General features: G+C 36.3%; 2 protein-coding genes across 5 annotated transcripts in view; one reads left to right on the forward strand and one right to left on the reverse strand.

Moving 5' to 3' along the window:
- LOC136342336 (protein unc-93 homolog A) overlaps positions 1–13,341 on the reverse strand; it is a 36,069-nt gene extending 22,728 nt beyond the window's left edge. For 2 of the 4 annotated variants that reach the window (XR_010732626.1, XM_066288025.1), the window contains exons 1-3: positions 4,952–6,653; positions 3,630–3,728; positions 3,290–3,574 (exon numbers count right to left, since the gene is read on the reverse strand). The gene's annotated coding sequence lies outside the window, so the exon portion shown is untranslated. Of the gene's footprint in view, positions 1–3,289; positions 3,575–3,629; positions 3,729–4,951; positions 6,654–11,686; positions 11,855–13,238 lie in introns of those variants that run through there. The other 2 variants (XM_066288026.1, XM_066288027.1) reach the window with 2 other exon arrangements.
- On the forward strand, positions 9,054–15,694 carry LOC136342337 (probable 4-methylmuconolactone transporter). The gene is made up of 9 exons (XM_066288028.1): positions 9,054–9,254; positions 11,805–11,954; positions 12,012–12,249; positions 13,338–13,558; positions 13,811–14,012; positions 14,429–14,556; positions 14,606–14,818; positions 14,870–15,067; positions 15,127–15,694. Exons 2-9 carry the CDS (start codon positions 11,810–11,812, stop codon positions 15,315–15,317), a joined length of 1,536 nt encoding a protein of 511 aa, XP_066144125.1. The 5' UTR covers positions 9,054–9,254; positions 11,805–11,809; the 3' UTR covers positions 15,318–15,694.
- The last annotated feature ends 1,083 nt before the right edge of the window (positions 15,695–16,777 follow it).

Here is a 16,777-nt window from a genome sequence, read left to right on the forward strand (position 1 = left end):
GAGAGAAAAAATCTATTTAATGAGCACGTTTTAGGCTTGTCAGTCAATTTCGTAAGACGTTCATAACGTTTTATGCTGGATGGGGAAAATTTGCCACGTGGCTACTCTAACAGCGATGGAAATAATCCTGTATAAAGCAGGGTTTAGGTGTATTTATAGAGCGATATTTTTACTTGCATGTACCTATTATCCCGGATTTAGACTTTAATAATAATGGTTGGTCTTTATAAGTACAGCGTGTAAATAATATGATCGAAGCAAAAGAAGAGAAAAAATCACCTATAATATACCGCCAACAAACCTGATTTGCCCTTACTCCATTCTACAAATATATCAATTACTTAAAGGGTATAAAAGAGATTTTACGTTTCACCCGCCTGTTCAATTCTTTTAGATAAATTGTGTTTAAAAAGTGATGAGAATACGAGTTGGTAATGTATCAGTACGATAAAAATATAATAAAATTGTAATAAAAACATACAAATAATTGGAAATTTAAAGTATCTAGTAACATTAAGATTATCAAAAGTTTGGTTGGTAGCCCTGCCCGAAAATATTTGGCATTTGTGGAAGCCATTTTGTTCATTTGCAATTTAAGTTTTGACAATGAAGGGTAGCCACCACGACAGAGAAAAGTATTCGTAGTAGTATGTTTATGGGACTCATAATTAAAGTTACAGCAGTGCCGTTATATAGCCATCAGGGCTCAGAATTAGAAAAACAATATCGTCTGGCTCTTGATCGATATAAAAGCCATACATCTCTCATCTGCAAACAATCGAAGTGGCGAATTAACCACAACTCCCTTTTCATATCTGAAAATCCAATGTGGTGGTTGCCAAAGAAGTATTTCCCGTTCCAATTTTCATCGCCCTTTGACAGTTTCCTCTACAACTTTCCGATATATGGTAACTTTCAGCAAGTAAATTGCTGTCCAACTAGAAACTTTCTTAACTCCTTTTTTCGTGTCCCGATTTCTCCCAACTTGCCAAACGTAGTGCAAGGAAGTGTCCCTCCTTGCAAAGCGTGGCAGGAAACTCTAACTATGTTTTTGTTTGCTGATGAAACGGCGTTCCAGGTCATGGCTGACGTACGTCCTTAGGGAGAAGACGTGAGATGTTGGAGTTAATTTTCGATGATTCGCGGAAGGACGACAGTTCAGGGTTTAAACTTTAATCTAGGGAATAAAGTGTAACAAATTGATGCATAGTTTGACATCTTCTTCGAATGACGATAGGGAGGTGACGAAAGGGCGGAAAATCACCTACTAATTCCAATCAGGAGAGTCACCCCAAAAAGGCAGGACATGAGAAAATCAGCGGATGCAAAGAGCTACCAAAGCCATATAAAAACTGTGAAGTGGAAACGTAGTTTTATGTAGGTACACCAGAGAGAAAGATTTTAATAATCGCTCAATGTATTCTGACACACTTTCTCTTGAAAACGGGCCATAGGACTTGTCCAACTTCTTGGCCGTTCAAGTCGTTTTTGGCAAATTAGACACTAATCAGTGGTGTCGAAATCGCGGGAAGCGACGTTACTATGACCCCTTTAGTCTTTCGACGCATATCTGCGACAAACTTATATGAAAATAAAATAGTAATTTTTTCAAAAAAAGTCTTTTTAAAAGCCTTGGGCGGAAATCTTTACTCAGTGACAGTACTGGAGAAGTACTTAAAATCCGGGCATCACCCAAGAAGAACAGCATGATATAAAAGACCTTTTAAGACTGACGCTCCAAGAAATCCTATTGAGACTCCGATGTTTTGAGTTCAAGAATCGTCTAAAGGATGAATTGGCATAAGATTTCTGAAGATTCCGAACAATTCAGCTTTCCATACTTCTCCTCTAACTCTCTTCATCACACTAACCTAAACTATCAATTCAGATGAGATAAGTTTTTATCAGAGATCTCCTCCGGCACGAACTATCGACTATCTGATAGATAGAGCATTTGGGAAGCCCTACAGCAATAATCGCTGATACCTCAAAACGAGTCATCCTCTCCCTTGAAACATCTAATGCAGAGTTTCCAGTAAAATGATATTTGTTCAGGAAAAATTTTAATTTTCGCAAACGGAATGGAACTCAAAGATAAAATTTTGTGAAATAATGTTGGGGAAGTTGGTTCTTTAATTAAAGGTACCTGCAATGATGCTGGAACGAACAGAAAGAGCTGACATGAGAAGAACCACGAATATGTGGCCAAGAAACAGTAGTTTATATTTATCTGGAAATCCCTCTTAAGATATTCTGAGAATACGATGTTTACTTTTAAGAAGGATATGATCGACTACATTCAAAGCTACATAAATTCGACTTACTACACTCTTGCAGCTAATGGAGACTAACCTTAGATAAGTTTAAAACGTAGTTTCAACGCTATAAACGTCCTTGCTAAAACGAGGAATTTAACTCCTTTCTCTACGATTAAATCATGGAAATGCAACTTCCACTCTAAAGTTCTCAAAGAAATTATGTTAACACTAACATGCTTGAAAACTTTTCAGCATATACGAGTACCTGCATACATAAGTTAATAAACGTCTAGCGGCGCCCCCCCTGGAAACATTGAAATAGACTCTTTGGGAAAACTATACTCCAGACCAAGTTGCATAACTGGGCCCTAAGGACCACTTCAACCGACCATTGTTAAATTTTACCAGCCGGATAAATCCAATTTAAAAGTCTTCTAAGCTAATCTTTTTTTTATTATTTATTTTGCCATGGTGACAAACCACCAAACATTTTTCCCCATTTGGTTGATAAATCGGACGTTAGCGATCAAAAGTGACTTTCGGATAGGAGCATGGTTTGAATGGGAAATACCTACTTACTTGCTTATGTAGGAAGCAAATTTAACTGAAAGGGTTTCGCAAATATTCGGATTTTGGTATACCGGGTGTAGCTGCAAATAGTTTCCCCAATTAAAGCTGTTTAAATTTGATTGGTTGAAATTTATAAATAAAAATTTGCATGAATCGACCATGAGTTTCAAGCGTTTTCTCTCAACGACATCTTAAGGACAATTGTTTTAACGTTTTTAAATTCTGCAAGTTCAGATTTTATTTATTTACCTTTTTAATCGACATTTTTTCAAGTGTAAAGATCTGCGGTAAAGGGGATAGTAACACTCCTAATTGGCCCAGCAGGCGTCACAAATTCCAAACCAACTTCTACAATACTAGAAGTGGTTTTTTTATGAGCACAAACCGCAACATAATTCAAAATAGCACACGAAGATGATGAGGCAATATTTACCAAACAAACATACACCTACAACACTTACCTGTTGTCAGTTTCTGTGCAAATACGTATAAATCTCTACCACAGGGAGTCTCTCACGTCGGCTCACATACGGCTCAAAAAAATTGAGCTTCGGGAGCTGGGCAGATGTCTACGGTTTGCTGAAGAGTTGAGCTGTGATTACAAGAGAACGAAACCTCACAGTCTACGACAGAATGAGAAAATGTTGATGTCGAAGGGTAAATTCAGGGTTAGGGCGCTCTTGATTTCGCTCATGGTCGGAGAGATGCTGCGCATACCGATCGATTCCCATTCGGACGTGCGATGGCTAAATTCCAGATAGAGTGTGATAATGAAGAGAAAAAGCTTCAATTTTGCCATACCTTTATGCATCTTATACAAATGATGATGTAAGCTCATTAGCACTGACTGTCCTTGGCGCTGATCTCAAATCAATGCGCGTTCATCCATATACAAATACCCTATAAAAACAGTTTAAATTAGAAAGGTTCATTATGGTTAATTTGCATATGTTATGCTATACGGGGTGGTCAAGAATGAAATTATTTGTCCTGACCATAGCAGTGTAGAGAATTAATTTAAATGCAAAATCATTCATTAGCACAGGGGGAGGCTTACACACAAATCAAACGTGTCCGCTCTCTGTAGGTACACGTGATAATTAAGCTCATTAACTACCAGCAATATTCCTTTTTACATCTATTTGCACTATTATGCAGGTTTTAAACAGGCTTTATTAGCATTATAATAATGGGCACCACAAACCAGATTTGCGCTAATTCTTTTGACGCATGAAGGTAGATGAAAGGGGCAGTGAAGGTTTTTCACTTTCAAAAGGCGAGCGATTGATGTCCACACAAAATTGCATGTCACTTTTCGTAAGTCGAAACGAAAATAGATTTTGTCCAATCATTTACACATTGGAACCATTGTGCAGTAGACTAATATGTATGTAGTAGTAACGTGTAAAAAAAATTGTTTTTATCCAGTTACTTACACAGTAGGAACGTTGTGCAGTGGGCAAGTATGCATATGTCAATTATACGTATCTAGTGGGAATAATTAATGTCGTCGGGATTTTACCTTTTGTAATTATAGTTATTATTAATTAATTGTAATACCTACAAGCAAAACCCACCTTGCAGCTACTTATTTTAAAAGATGAGCATTTTTGAGATACCATCAGTGAACGGATGTTGAGAAGCAGTAACTTAAGTGTCAATTAATCAATCATCAATTAATCTCAAACCAAAAACCTCAATTAGAAAATCAAAACCGCTACCGAATACAATTAAAGCTCAAGATGCCAAGTGGACAGAATTCTTCCACGAATCTGTTAAAGAAGTTAAGAATTTCTATATGAGCATCATCAAAAGCCACGATCAACCGTTTGTATTCCTTAAAAACATTTGAACCGAGCTTCGGTAAACATTTTGAAAATTTTCCAATGTCCGGCTGACGAGCCAATTTAGCACTAATATAAGCTTGAGAAACAAAGTTACTACCCAAGAAGAATACCCAGTAAGATTCAGGCTCCAAAGATATGATTTTGTGGCAACGTTCATAGCGTAGGAAATACTCGCTGCTCAAGAGATGCTGAGAGGCTAGGAAGCAAGAAGCTCTTCAATGATCATGGTGAAGGAACGATGAACAGCTTTAAAATTAAAACCTTACACTTACTTACCTTATCCTTTCGTAATTCCAGGATTAGTAGGTGATAATTCTGCATAAGTGGAGAATTCTCTAATAGAGCTGGAGGTCAAAAGTAGGACTTTAGCTTTAAAGAGATGCAATATAGTCTTGAGGTAGCATATCCGTTCTCAAACAGATGCGTGGTCTCTAGGACTCTTGATGACACGGAACATGTGGTCCACACAGTTTGGAAAGAAACATTTTCCATGTGAATCTTTCAAATAAGTTCAAATAAATATTTGCGTAAAACGGCATGAAAATTGAGCATTCGATGGAGGTCACTTGGCAGCAACTGGTGGAGTGTTTACATGCATTAATCTAACATATTACTAAACACAATTTATACACATTTATGATATTATTCTTAGAAGGAAAGAAAATATGTGTATCGAAAGAAAAATCCACACATTGAAACCCATACAAGCAAACATTTGAATAGCTGCTTACATAATGCATTTTTACGAATACTACGACCTATACCATCCATTTCCATTATCCTAGACAAGACCTCGCTTTTATATTTCATCCAAGAGCCCTCGATATTTTCCGAATAAAAACTAGGTCTTAAATCCGGCTTTTATTTCATTTTGCCTGAAATTTACAACATTAGAACCCATAGATCGTCCCGAGAGACGTCTTCGAGAGTTCGGCAAATAGGATCTTATTATTCATTATCTGTAATTTTGTACGTCTCAAGTAGGACCGAGAAAAGGAATAAATGAGTTCAATGACTTGGGTTTTTCGAGAAATAAAGTTTACGAGAATTATTTGTGTTTTAGTTTCACAGAGATAGAAATTAATTTGCGATAGTGTAGTTAAGCCAACGAATCGTGGTTCGCGGTCAAAAGCGCTTTTAACGGGCGGGTCCCTCGAATTTCCAACGAGAAATTTTCAGCTTCACCCTCATTTGATTCTACAGCATTATCGACGAACATTTGGACTATTCGGCTTTAATTAGTACGATTAGCGAATGTTAGACGTATTAGTCACGACCACCATCGACATATGTTCGAAGATGAAGCAAAAACGGAAATATAAATTCTACTTTTAATTAAACGAATTAATGTAAAAGTGGAAATAAATCATGTTCGGTCTTCATCGGTCATCAGGTCTTAACTTGAAAAATCAGCGAGTTAATGTCGTCTAAACTCCGCCTCTTGTTCGGATGATTTGAAAGCCTTTCAGTCTAAAATGTAGGTGGGAAGAAGGCCTTTTTTATTTTTTCCAGACTGAGAAAAAGGAGAATTTTCTACATTAAGAACTATAAACTGTGACATTTCAATAAAATTTTAGGTAGAAGTCTGCGTATAATTATGCTGACTGAACCACAAGGGTACATTAAAGGATCCATTTTCGGAATAGTGAAATTGCTTCTTGAAAGGATTTCCTTCCTTTGAAATTAACGATCGTAAAAATATTTTAACACCGACCTTCGATCTTCACAGAAGATCGGAGCTTATATTTGCTGTTGCCACAGGAAACACTGAAGAACCTGATGAGAGCTAATTTGTGGTGTGGGTTTTATACTAGTTATTAGTCCACAGCATTTCTGCGTAAATTATCATTTAATTGCTAACATTACAGCAGATGTGCGTCTTTTACAGGCGATAATCTCAATTCAATTTTTGAAACGAACAGCAACCGGCTGGTTATGACTCGTTTGGGAAACATATTTAGTGACCAAGGTACTTCCCCTGTTCGCCTTTAAATATGCAGATCTCCATTGCACCTTCATGGACGCTTAAATTTAAATTTCATCCCGACAAATAACAAATACATCTTCGTGAGTTTGTTCATCTTAAGAAACGACCAGAAATAGATAGTACAGGGTATCCCAAAAGCTCATGTCAGAAGAAGTATCATGAAATTATTTGGGTCAATACATTAAGATTTGGCCCAAATATCGTTTGAAAAAGTCGCCAATGACGGTCAAAGTTCTTGAAAAAAAAATTTTTTTTTGCTATATCTGAAAATGTTTCAATGGCTTTCAATGTAACTCATTGCGTATTAATCCTATTAGTACAGGGCTTATTTTCATATAACACTCAAATCTATTCGCAATGTGCACGTAATAGTTCTTAGCCATCTTCGAACAAAAACGACCAAAACGTTTCACTGGGTAGCTGCATCGTATCGATTTTTTATTCTGGTGATACGTTAGCCCTTTTTCCAACTTTTCTACCTCCCGATAATTTCTCGTATAGTTACTATTTCACGCTGAAAAAAATTATTTTATTTTCTCGTGCAGAACAGCAAATTGCCATCGCTTCGATAATTATCGATACTTGTCGATATGAACGCTGAAATCGCTTATCGTGTGAGAAAGGACATTTTTTTTTGGCGTGAAGGGTTAATCGTACGAGAAACTTCCAAGAGATAGAAAAGTTGAAGAAAGGGCTAATGTATCATCATAAAAAAAAATTAATGCGATGCAGCTACCCAGTGAAATGTTCTGGTCGTTTTTATACGAAGATGGCTAAGAACTTACAATTTGCACATTGCGAATGAACGTGAATGTTACGTGAAAATAATCTCAGTGCTAATGAATAAATGCACAATAGGTTCCATTGAAATCCATTAAAGCATCTCCAGATATAACAAAAAAACATTTTTTTTCAAGAACTTTGAATGTCAATAGCGTCTAAACGAAACACTTTTTTCAAATAATTTTTGAACCAAATCTTAATGTATCGACTCAAATAATCTGATCACGCCATTTTCGACAAGCATTTTTGTGACGCCTCGTATAGCTTTAACGTGGAGTTAAATTACTCTGAACAAATCGAGTAAATATCTAATTTGTTCTCACAAGAAATTATCAATTTAATAATAATTAATCGTGAAAACGAGCTTTAAAGGTTCGTTTTCACGATGATTGGTCCAGTCGTGATAGCAACTATCACACAAAAGGTCACCGCATCGATAGCACGGTGGTCGCTATCGCAATGTCAGGTAGGAACCATCATTTGGCGGGATAGCTCTAGGCACTCTTATGATAGTCATGGGACTATCGTGACTACTGTCACGGTATATAAAGGATCTACAATATGATATTCTTTCCCTGCGTGACACGCTCATTTTCACGGTAATAGCACTTTTGCAAAACTACTCTAAAGACAGTCACCTCAATAATTGTGTTCTTGCCTCGTCATTACAACAGGATTTAAGCTTGTCCTTCAGTTAAAGCACGAGAAATTGAAACTACAATCACTGGAACCACAAGTTGGAATCCAGAATGATCATAACTACTTTTATGGCGACACCGTCGAATTTAAGACAGCGAGAGGTTATCCTCCAGGAAGGTTCTATCCCCGAAACTCTAAAGTCTTAAACGAAATCATTCAATTGTTAAAAGTAAGTTACAGTTTTTGGCACTCTTTGAGTCCTGAAGGCCTTTTAGCCAATAATAATTATACCCAACTTTGTGGATATCATGGTCCCAACTTGACTGAGATACAAACCATCATTGTTTCTCGTAATCCTACGTCACAATTTCATAACAAGTGTTTAGTATTTTACCAGAAAAACCGTGCTTCCTTCAAAAACATAATTGCGGTTTAACAGATTCGCCACGCGAAAATCGGCACCACCTTTGCCAAGGATGGTTCCTTCTACCGCGGGGAAACGCTCGAAACAAGGAACTGGACAATGCTTTCACTCGGTTGAAAAACAACAATAACGACATTCTCCACCCTTGAAGCACCGATCCTCATAAAGCACTAATAATAAGTCGGTCCATAAAACCATTCACTAATTTTTTTTTAAGAAGAAAAAAAATTAACCTGCAGTTCTTTGTGTCGACTAACAGATCTATTAGAGAGTTGGTATTTTTCTTGTCCGAGTAGTGTTACTTGGAGACATAGGAACCTCTTCGACTCTCAAAAACCTACATGTTGGAAAACATTACTACCTTTCTCCCGGTTTAATATTGCACAAAAAAACCTGTGAAGATCCTAACGTACAACCATCATGATCAACATGAGAATAACAATAGCTCCCTATTGTTAGTTAACAGGCGACCGATCTCAAGGTTCACCCGGTATTCCCCGATGGGTGGGAGAGAGGCTTACAAACGAAGTCTAAGAACCTACCAACGCAGGAACTCTGATGATTCTTCGCGGCTCCTGAAAATAACCAGTCGTAGTGCCGGGTCGCAACTCGGGGGTACCATTTTACGCCCTTCTTATTAAGTAGACTTAAAAACACACTGCAGATTAATGAGGTTTGGTTTTTGAGTGACTTTTTTTTAAGGTCTTTTATTTTTGATCATAAAGATTCAAAACATACCATTCGAGGTGAGTTTAGGTTTATTTTTAATAAAATAAAAAGTATCACACTTGAATTTAAAACCTGATACATTAAAGCGGCTTAAGTGCATTGAGGCAAGCAAGTTAATGCTGCAGTCTGCCTTGTATGTGAAAACCTAATTTAAGAATTGATGAGATGATCGGGAAACCGGCTTATTTCACTGTTGTCAATAATTTTGCAAAGAATTTCACTTAGTTATCCCGGAAAATTTGGGAATTTCCGAAATTCAAGAATAATAGCGGGCAGTAGTGGGTTTTAAGGTTCGCTCTATGCATATTAAATTCCACATATTTCTTTAGAATGGACTGTAATTTTGGACTCATGTACTCACATACAGCTAAACTACTCTTAACTGGTGGATGTGCAGAATTTTAAATAACAAACTTTCAGTTTCGCTTTCATTTCCTTTCATATTTTGACAGTTCCTATCTCTTCCGCTTTAATTCGTATGATTAGTGAACTCTGGGCCCGCCAGTTAAGACCCTTTCGGCTATACACATGTACGTGAATAATGATCTGCAACGTTACGTGATATCTTTCTCTATTTCATAGAGAAATAATGCGATATTGCATACCAAAGAGGAAAATATCTTATTACCGTCGAGAGATGTGATAATTTACCGAGACGCACGAGAGTCTCGAGATGGTAAGGAGTTTTTCTATGGTCACGTAAAAAAAATCCGGAAATTTGTAACGTTGTCGTAAAATTGATAAGTGAAAAATTTACCGACCTGCCAAGTAATAAGTATGAAATGGGTCTTAGCTTTACCAGCGTGAGTGCGTAAACATTGTACCAAATAGAAGACTATACTTTATCTAACACTTTGCAAAACTGAAAGAAGGAAAGAGAAAAAAGAGACAGAGGGGGAAAAGATAGGGAAAAAGAGAAAAAAGATAAATAAAAGAAAAATTTGAAAAAGAGAAGAAAACTCCCGGAAAAACTTCCAAAAATAATTCGTGCTCTAGGAATATTAAAACTGAAGATTCTCAAAACAGGGACGAATGTAAGCGTTTATCAAAGATTTGTAAATGAACTCGCGTAAAAAATGCATAATATGGAGGTTTTCAAGGTGATCCCTATTTAATTTTTAATAACACCACGCAGACCAGGGGGTGAGGGGGTACGACGGAATAGCATTTTATTTTGAGTTCAAACTAATCGAGAATAACAGTCGCCCGTTCTTAAAGGCACGGACGAACACCCTTGTCAACTTGTTTTGGTAACGAGTCGGTCATCTTCAAACCTTTGGGAAAATGCCAGAAAAAAAACGAAAGATAAAAGGGTCAACGAAGATGTACGACAAGTGAATATTTAAATTGTTCGGAACACTTCGGGTGTTGGTATCTGGTTCTTTAATGCTCATACTCAAAATTTTGACTGATCCTAAATGGAGCGCCCCTCACATCGCTGTTGAATAACCAAGGTTAGTAGGAGACATCAATGGGACAATTCAAGCACACGAAAGTACATTTAAAGGCAGTCTACTGTAAATATTAATATTTACTGGCATCAGAGATATTAACCAACCAGTTCTAAAATGAAACCTTGGCGATCTAATTATGTGTATTTTCAAAGTTTTTTGATTTGAATAATTGCGTAATTACGAATTTATAGAAAAATTTACTAGACATTTAGCACACACTTATGTTTTATATTAGAGAATAATGGATTCGAAAAGAATATGAATGGACAGCTTTGAATAAAATATAGTCAACTTTTGATTAATTTAGCATGTTGATGTTCGTAAAATTTGTAATCACGGTTCAAAGTTTGCTACTACGCACATCACATTCCCTGAATTGAACGTTTTCAAATAAAATTCAGAAAGTGTGACGAAAATCCAGAATTAACTTTTGATCTAACTTCTACATGAGCATTCACAAAATCCCCATTCAATCATTCTTAAATGACACACGCACACGCCTTCCGTTGTTCCTTTCTATTTCTGCTAATCAACAAACCTCACAATAACAAAAATGATTTATATTAATAACGATAATAATTATTATTGTCTGCGTTTACCAAATTCTTAAGTTGCGGTTTTAGTCATGTTATTTTTAATTTTAATGCCGTCTCATAAACTCATAGAAATTCTCATACCTATACGCATGAGTAAATAAGCGGTTTCAAGACAAATTATCACCACCTGCGGGCAACGGATTTATCTATTAACGAGTTTCACTCGATTGATTTGATTGATTGTCTGGTTGTGTGATTGGCTGATGTGAGTTTATTGCTATTGAATGTCAGGTGCGTTCAAGTTCAGTGACGACGTCTCAAACCCATGCAGAGCAGACGTATTTGTAAAAGGAGTATCGTACACACCTACCCGTGTGCTGACATAACTAATAATATGCTTTACTCAGAACAATCAGGAAGCTTAAGCTAAATAAAAATGAGTTTTCAAGGCTCTCGAACCTGGATCAAAACATCCAGGATGAAGTCAAAATCCATAACACTTTACTGGAAATCAGCAATTGAAACATTTTTGAAAGTTTCCTAATGGAGGTGTACAGAGTAATTACTCAATTTGTAGAAATAATGATTCTGGACTTACGCAAAAAACTAGCCTTTATCTACCCCACCTACGTACTGGCTATATTGTCCATTGGGTATGTGCTGGGAGAACTAGGACATTACTTGATCGGAGTTACCAGTAAAGCCATAGCTACAGACTTACACTATGGTAAGTTATGGATAGAAAATACCCTTTAAATTCGTATTAAATTGATCTCAATTGCAGGTGATATAGCATGCCAACTCAACAGCAGTGAACACTACCTCAGTGAATTACCAGTGATCTGCTCCGCAGCTAATGATTCAGCTAGTTGTGCTTCATTGGACCTAGATGGACAACGATATTGCGAGTGGACCTATAATGGATTGGGTCTAGACTATCAAATCCTAGCAGGGCCTAGCTTTATTGCGGTGTTCACTGTAGGCGGAGTTATTATGGGCTTCTTAGCTGATAAATATAACAGGTGTGTGTTCACTTCGGTGTACTTGGACGATATGAATCTTACTTGGATGTACAGACTGTTTGGAAACTGTAAGCGGTAAATGATGAGGCATAACGAGAAGGTGGAAAAAATGTTGCTCATATAAAAAAAATCATCTCTCGCATTTTTAATCCAATAATGCCATTACTATTCGTTAATTGTTAGTCTTACAAAACATACAGACATTAGCAATGTGAATATAAGCTGAGCAGTATTATTCCGCGATTTACTGAGGATATCAAACAGAATCACATAAGTGAGGACATCTTTCAGTAGAAAGATAATAAAAGAACAACATCTCGAAAACAAAAAGAAAAATTTGGCGACAGTCTTAAAGTTGTGTTCCATTCAATTATTAATAGAAGTATTTAATTTAATAAAATGCTCATTCAAACTATCATTCAATTTAACACCTATAATAATTAGTTGAAGTCCAAAAAAAGTTTTCGATAGATTAGTTAGGATAACTTTAATAATGTTAATTCAAAAATTAATTTTATCGTTAAAAACACAATGAATTATAGTGCTCCTATGGCGTTGGCTAAAGGGAATACACTTTACTTTTAATTTATACTCCTCTGACTAATATAAAAATAAATTAATTGCTGTGCAAATAGAAATATGAACACCATAATGTCAAGAACCCTGTCGTCCGCACTATATTGTTTATTTTCCTTTATAATTAATAATTAACACCATAATGTCAAGAATTCTTTCTTCCGCACAATGTTTTTAAAATGTACCTTATAATTAATAATTATTGTTTTAGCCTTCATTTACAACATGTTTATTATTGCACAGCTCAATTTTATTGTTAGGATTTATTATTATAATGACGTTTTATTCGTGACTAAGATAATATAGCCCGAAGGCTGAAAATTAATTATTATAAACAATTCATCGGACCTCAAGTGATATACGAACCGGTTAGAACACGCGGTCTTTATATTAATTAAATTAAACTCACTCACCACAAGGAATGTTGCAGTAGCATGGAAAAATTTGCGTTTTCCAATTACTTCTGATTCAATCACATTATGATAAAAAATAACTCGTAATAATTGTTTCAGAGTAAAAATGTTAGGCTTAAGCACCATGGTATTCGCAATTGCCATTATTCTCAGCGGAGGTGTATCTGAGTACTGGCATCTAGTCATTTTGAGAATGATTATGGCTGCTGGAGAATCTGCATGCAACCCTCTAAGTACCGGGATACTCTCGGATATATTTCCAGAAGAAAAAAGAGCGTTGGTGATGTCCATATTCAACTGGGGAATATACGGGGGTTATGGTAAGTATACGTGTATTGGAGGTAAACATCATTATAGAGCCTAATGAACAATAGTGTCGTGAAAGTTAATAGAATAGGTACTTCCCGTATAGTTACTAGGACATTTCATTAGTCAGTACATTTTATGTAAAATGCCTCCTTGTATCTTAGTATAAATAATACAATTCCAAACTGTTACATTAATTTAGAGATATATTGTATAAACCTCGTAAACATGCTCCCATGCACCCCGTAAACTGTTCTTTTTTTCAGGAATCGCTTTCCCTGTGGGCAGATACATCCCCAAACTGAATGCGTGGGATTTAGGCTGGAGAGCGTGTTATTATGGGGCTGGAATAATTGCAGTAATATTAGCTCTTCTTACTTTATTTACATTAAAAGAACCCGAGAGGCAGTCTATCGGTGAAGATGCTGCAACTCAAGGAAATCCCGATGCTAAAAAGATAACAATTTGGTAATATTTATTTTCCTAACAAGTGTGGACAGCGATATTTTCCCGCAAGCGATGGCTGCTCTCAAAATCCTACAAAATGTAGTTTGAGTAAACAATCGAGTGCAGGAAAGATACTTTCTGCATATGTATACTTTTTCCTACTATCGTAAATAAATAGAAACTAATTTTTTTAATTAAAAAAATTTTGATTTCGAATTCGTGTGAAATTAACAAAGCCAATTAAGGGCGTTACCAAAAAAATACATTTTCCCACTTACATGCAGAAAGACACTTTTTTAAACAAATTGTGCTTTCCCGCATTAATGCGAGAAAAAGGAAATCTGCTATTTTATGTATGAGAAGTACCTATACCCAAACTAGAAATCTTATGTTAAGAACTTATACTTATGTACTTATGCGTCAATATTTCACTTTAGGACCGTTATGAAAGAACCCCGCATCATGATGCTATGCCTAGCTGCTTCCATCAGACATTGTGGAGGGATGTGTTTTGCCTACAACTGTGATTTATATTTCCAAGCATATTTCCCTGACTATGATTTAGGTGATTTTTTTAAATTCTAATAACCATTTAAACAAAAATCAACTTTTAGGCTGGTGGTTGTTTGCCGTCACCATAGGCATAGGCAGTATTGGGGTTGTAGCCGGAGGTGTGGTGTCAGACAAATTCGTAGGCAAAATGGGAGTTAGATCCCGAGTAGTCATTTTAGCTATAAGTCAAATCGTCGCCACCCCATTTGCTTTTGGCAGCGTATATTTCGAGCCTGTTGGCGCCATGGTCACCTTAGGAATTTCTTACTTCTTTGGTAAGTCCGTAATTCTATACCTTACTGCATGGTGTAATAAATAATTTGCAGCTGAAATGTGGTTTGGCATTCTTTTCGCCATTCTGGTGGAGATTGTTCCCTTACATGTAAGGTCCACCACAGTAGGCATATTCCTCTTTGTGATGAACAATATTGGAGGAAATCTCCCCATAGCTGTAGAACCAGTATCCAAGTCAATAGGATATAGGGAGAGCTTGTTTATTTTTTACGTGGCATTTTATCTCATAAGTAATATAAATCTTAAGGTAGCATATGTAGTACCTGAATTGAATAACTTCAATTCATAGGTTCCATGATGTTCCTCCTCACAGTTTTTCTGATGCCTGGAAATACTCAACCATCAGGTTCAGTTGAAAATACCAAGGAATTTTCTGGGGTTGATAACAGGACATTTACGTATGAAGAAGGTCATTTGCCAACTATAACTTCCCTTGTAAAGAATACCAAAAGGACTGAGACTGAAAGTAGTAGATTGTAGTGAATAGCAACACGATACATACATCAAACTTCTTATACCCATTGACAGTTGTATATAGTTATTATAGCAAATTAATTCTAAATAAGGAACTGACGCCATTAGTTACATATAAGTAATTGTAGGAATTTTAGAAACTAAATAGCATATTTCTATATATTTATATTTTTATATTAATACACATTTTATGTTCAACTCTCACGTACTAATCTCAATCTCTTTTCTTACGTGATGAGTTTAGGTAAATTTCTTTTGAAGTAGGCTAGTAAATAGTATATATGTATTATCGTTGTTGTTACAATTTGTAGAGCACAATACATATAATGTAAATTTCAGGCTAGTTTTTATATTGACGTTTTTAATATAAGATTTTACAGATATTAGGTATATGTATTTCTTGGGGCAATGAAACATGAATGGTTGCGACATGTTTGAGTCAAAACTATGCAAACACGAAGGAAATACCTTCCTTGATAAGTATTGCCATTCCCAGACTGTTCTGATTGCCAGTAACTTTCTTACCATTTGTGTCGCACAGTTGGATTCTTAGTCCATATTAGAGATATCACTCTTTTTCTTTAAACCTTTACCCCAATAGACAAGCAGCCGCCCTTGCGTGCTGAAAATTATCTTGCATGACTGCGATTTGGGTTCTATTCTTGCAATATACTTTCATTATTTGATCTGGGGACTAATTTTGAGTTTACTCTCGTTTCGTAATGCACTCGGTCTAAGGCGATCTGAGAATAATTCATCTTTTAACCGATTGTTAAAACCTGGCACTTGATACCTTCAGTAATGTCTGTGGGGTATCCTTCTGCAACCCCACGCACTTCCGAAATAAAAGAAAAACCCGATCATTCTTGGGCGTCCATCTTAAGTGATAAGCGGCGTAGAAACGAATTCAGAAGTAGATAAAGCGTTGATTTGCAATTTTGACCACCTTTTGTTACTAAATTTTGCACTAATCCGTACCGTAGTTCATGCACATACCTCTTAAATGATGGACAGATTACTGTCGCAATAGATAGAAAGTGAAACGAAGCATTTCAGCCAATGTGGAAATCTCACAAAATCCAAAACAACCCTGCGGCGCACCATGTGCTCTATCCAAAATGGCTGATTTGCTTATGTCGATTAATCAAATTGAACTCATGCGCACTCCCCTCAGGATTTATGAACAGCAATTGTCAGCTTTATTTAGTTTATTTTAGACTTCATTTACACCACTCAAAGAATCACCTTTACCACTCCCCCTTTTGAGTATACTCAACGTACCTTCTCAATGCCGAGATATTGTAACCTAGATAACTTATTGGCCTCCCGACTCTTTAGTTCAGTTGTTACCATTCATTCATATTACATATTCTACGTTGTCTAACAAATCGTTTTAAATAGAATATTTTTGGAGCTCTGACAACGTGGCTTATGGCGAGCGCCTGCGCTCTTGCTTTCTTCAGATG

The sequence above is a fragment of the Euwallacea fornicatus genome, chromosome 12 (genome assembly GCF_040115645.1).
Source record: "Euwallacea fornicatus isolate EFF26 chromosome 12, ASM4011564v1, whole genome shotgun sequence".
Lineage (NCBI taxonomy): Eukaryota > Metazoa > Arthropoda > Insecta > Coleoptera > Curculionidae > Euwallacea > Euwallacea fornicatus.

What these genes read in the sequence shown, in the direction of transcription:
- LOC136342337 (XM_066288028.1), top strand. Translation starts at nt 11,810, where the DNA reads ATGATTCTGGACTTACGCAAAAAACTAGCCTTTATCTACCCCACCTAC. An exon ending in TTAGCTGATAAATATAACAG is followed by an intron (nt 12,250 to 13,337) that starts GTGTGTGTTCAC and finishes TAATTGTTTCAG; the next exon opens with AGTAAAAATGTTAGGCTTAA. An exon ending in AGGAATTTCTTACTTCTTTG is followed by an intron (nt 14,819 to 14,869) that starts GTAAGTCCGTAA and finishes AATAATTTGCAG; the next exon opens with CTGAAATGTGGTTTGGCATT.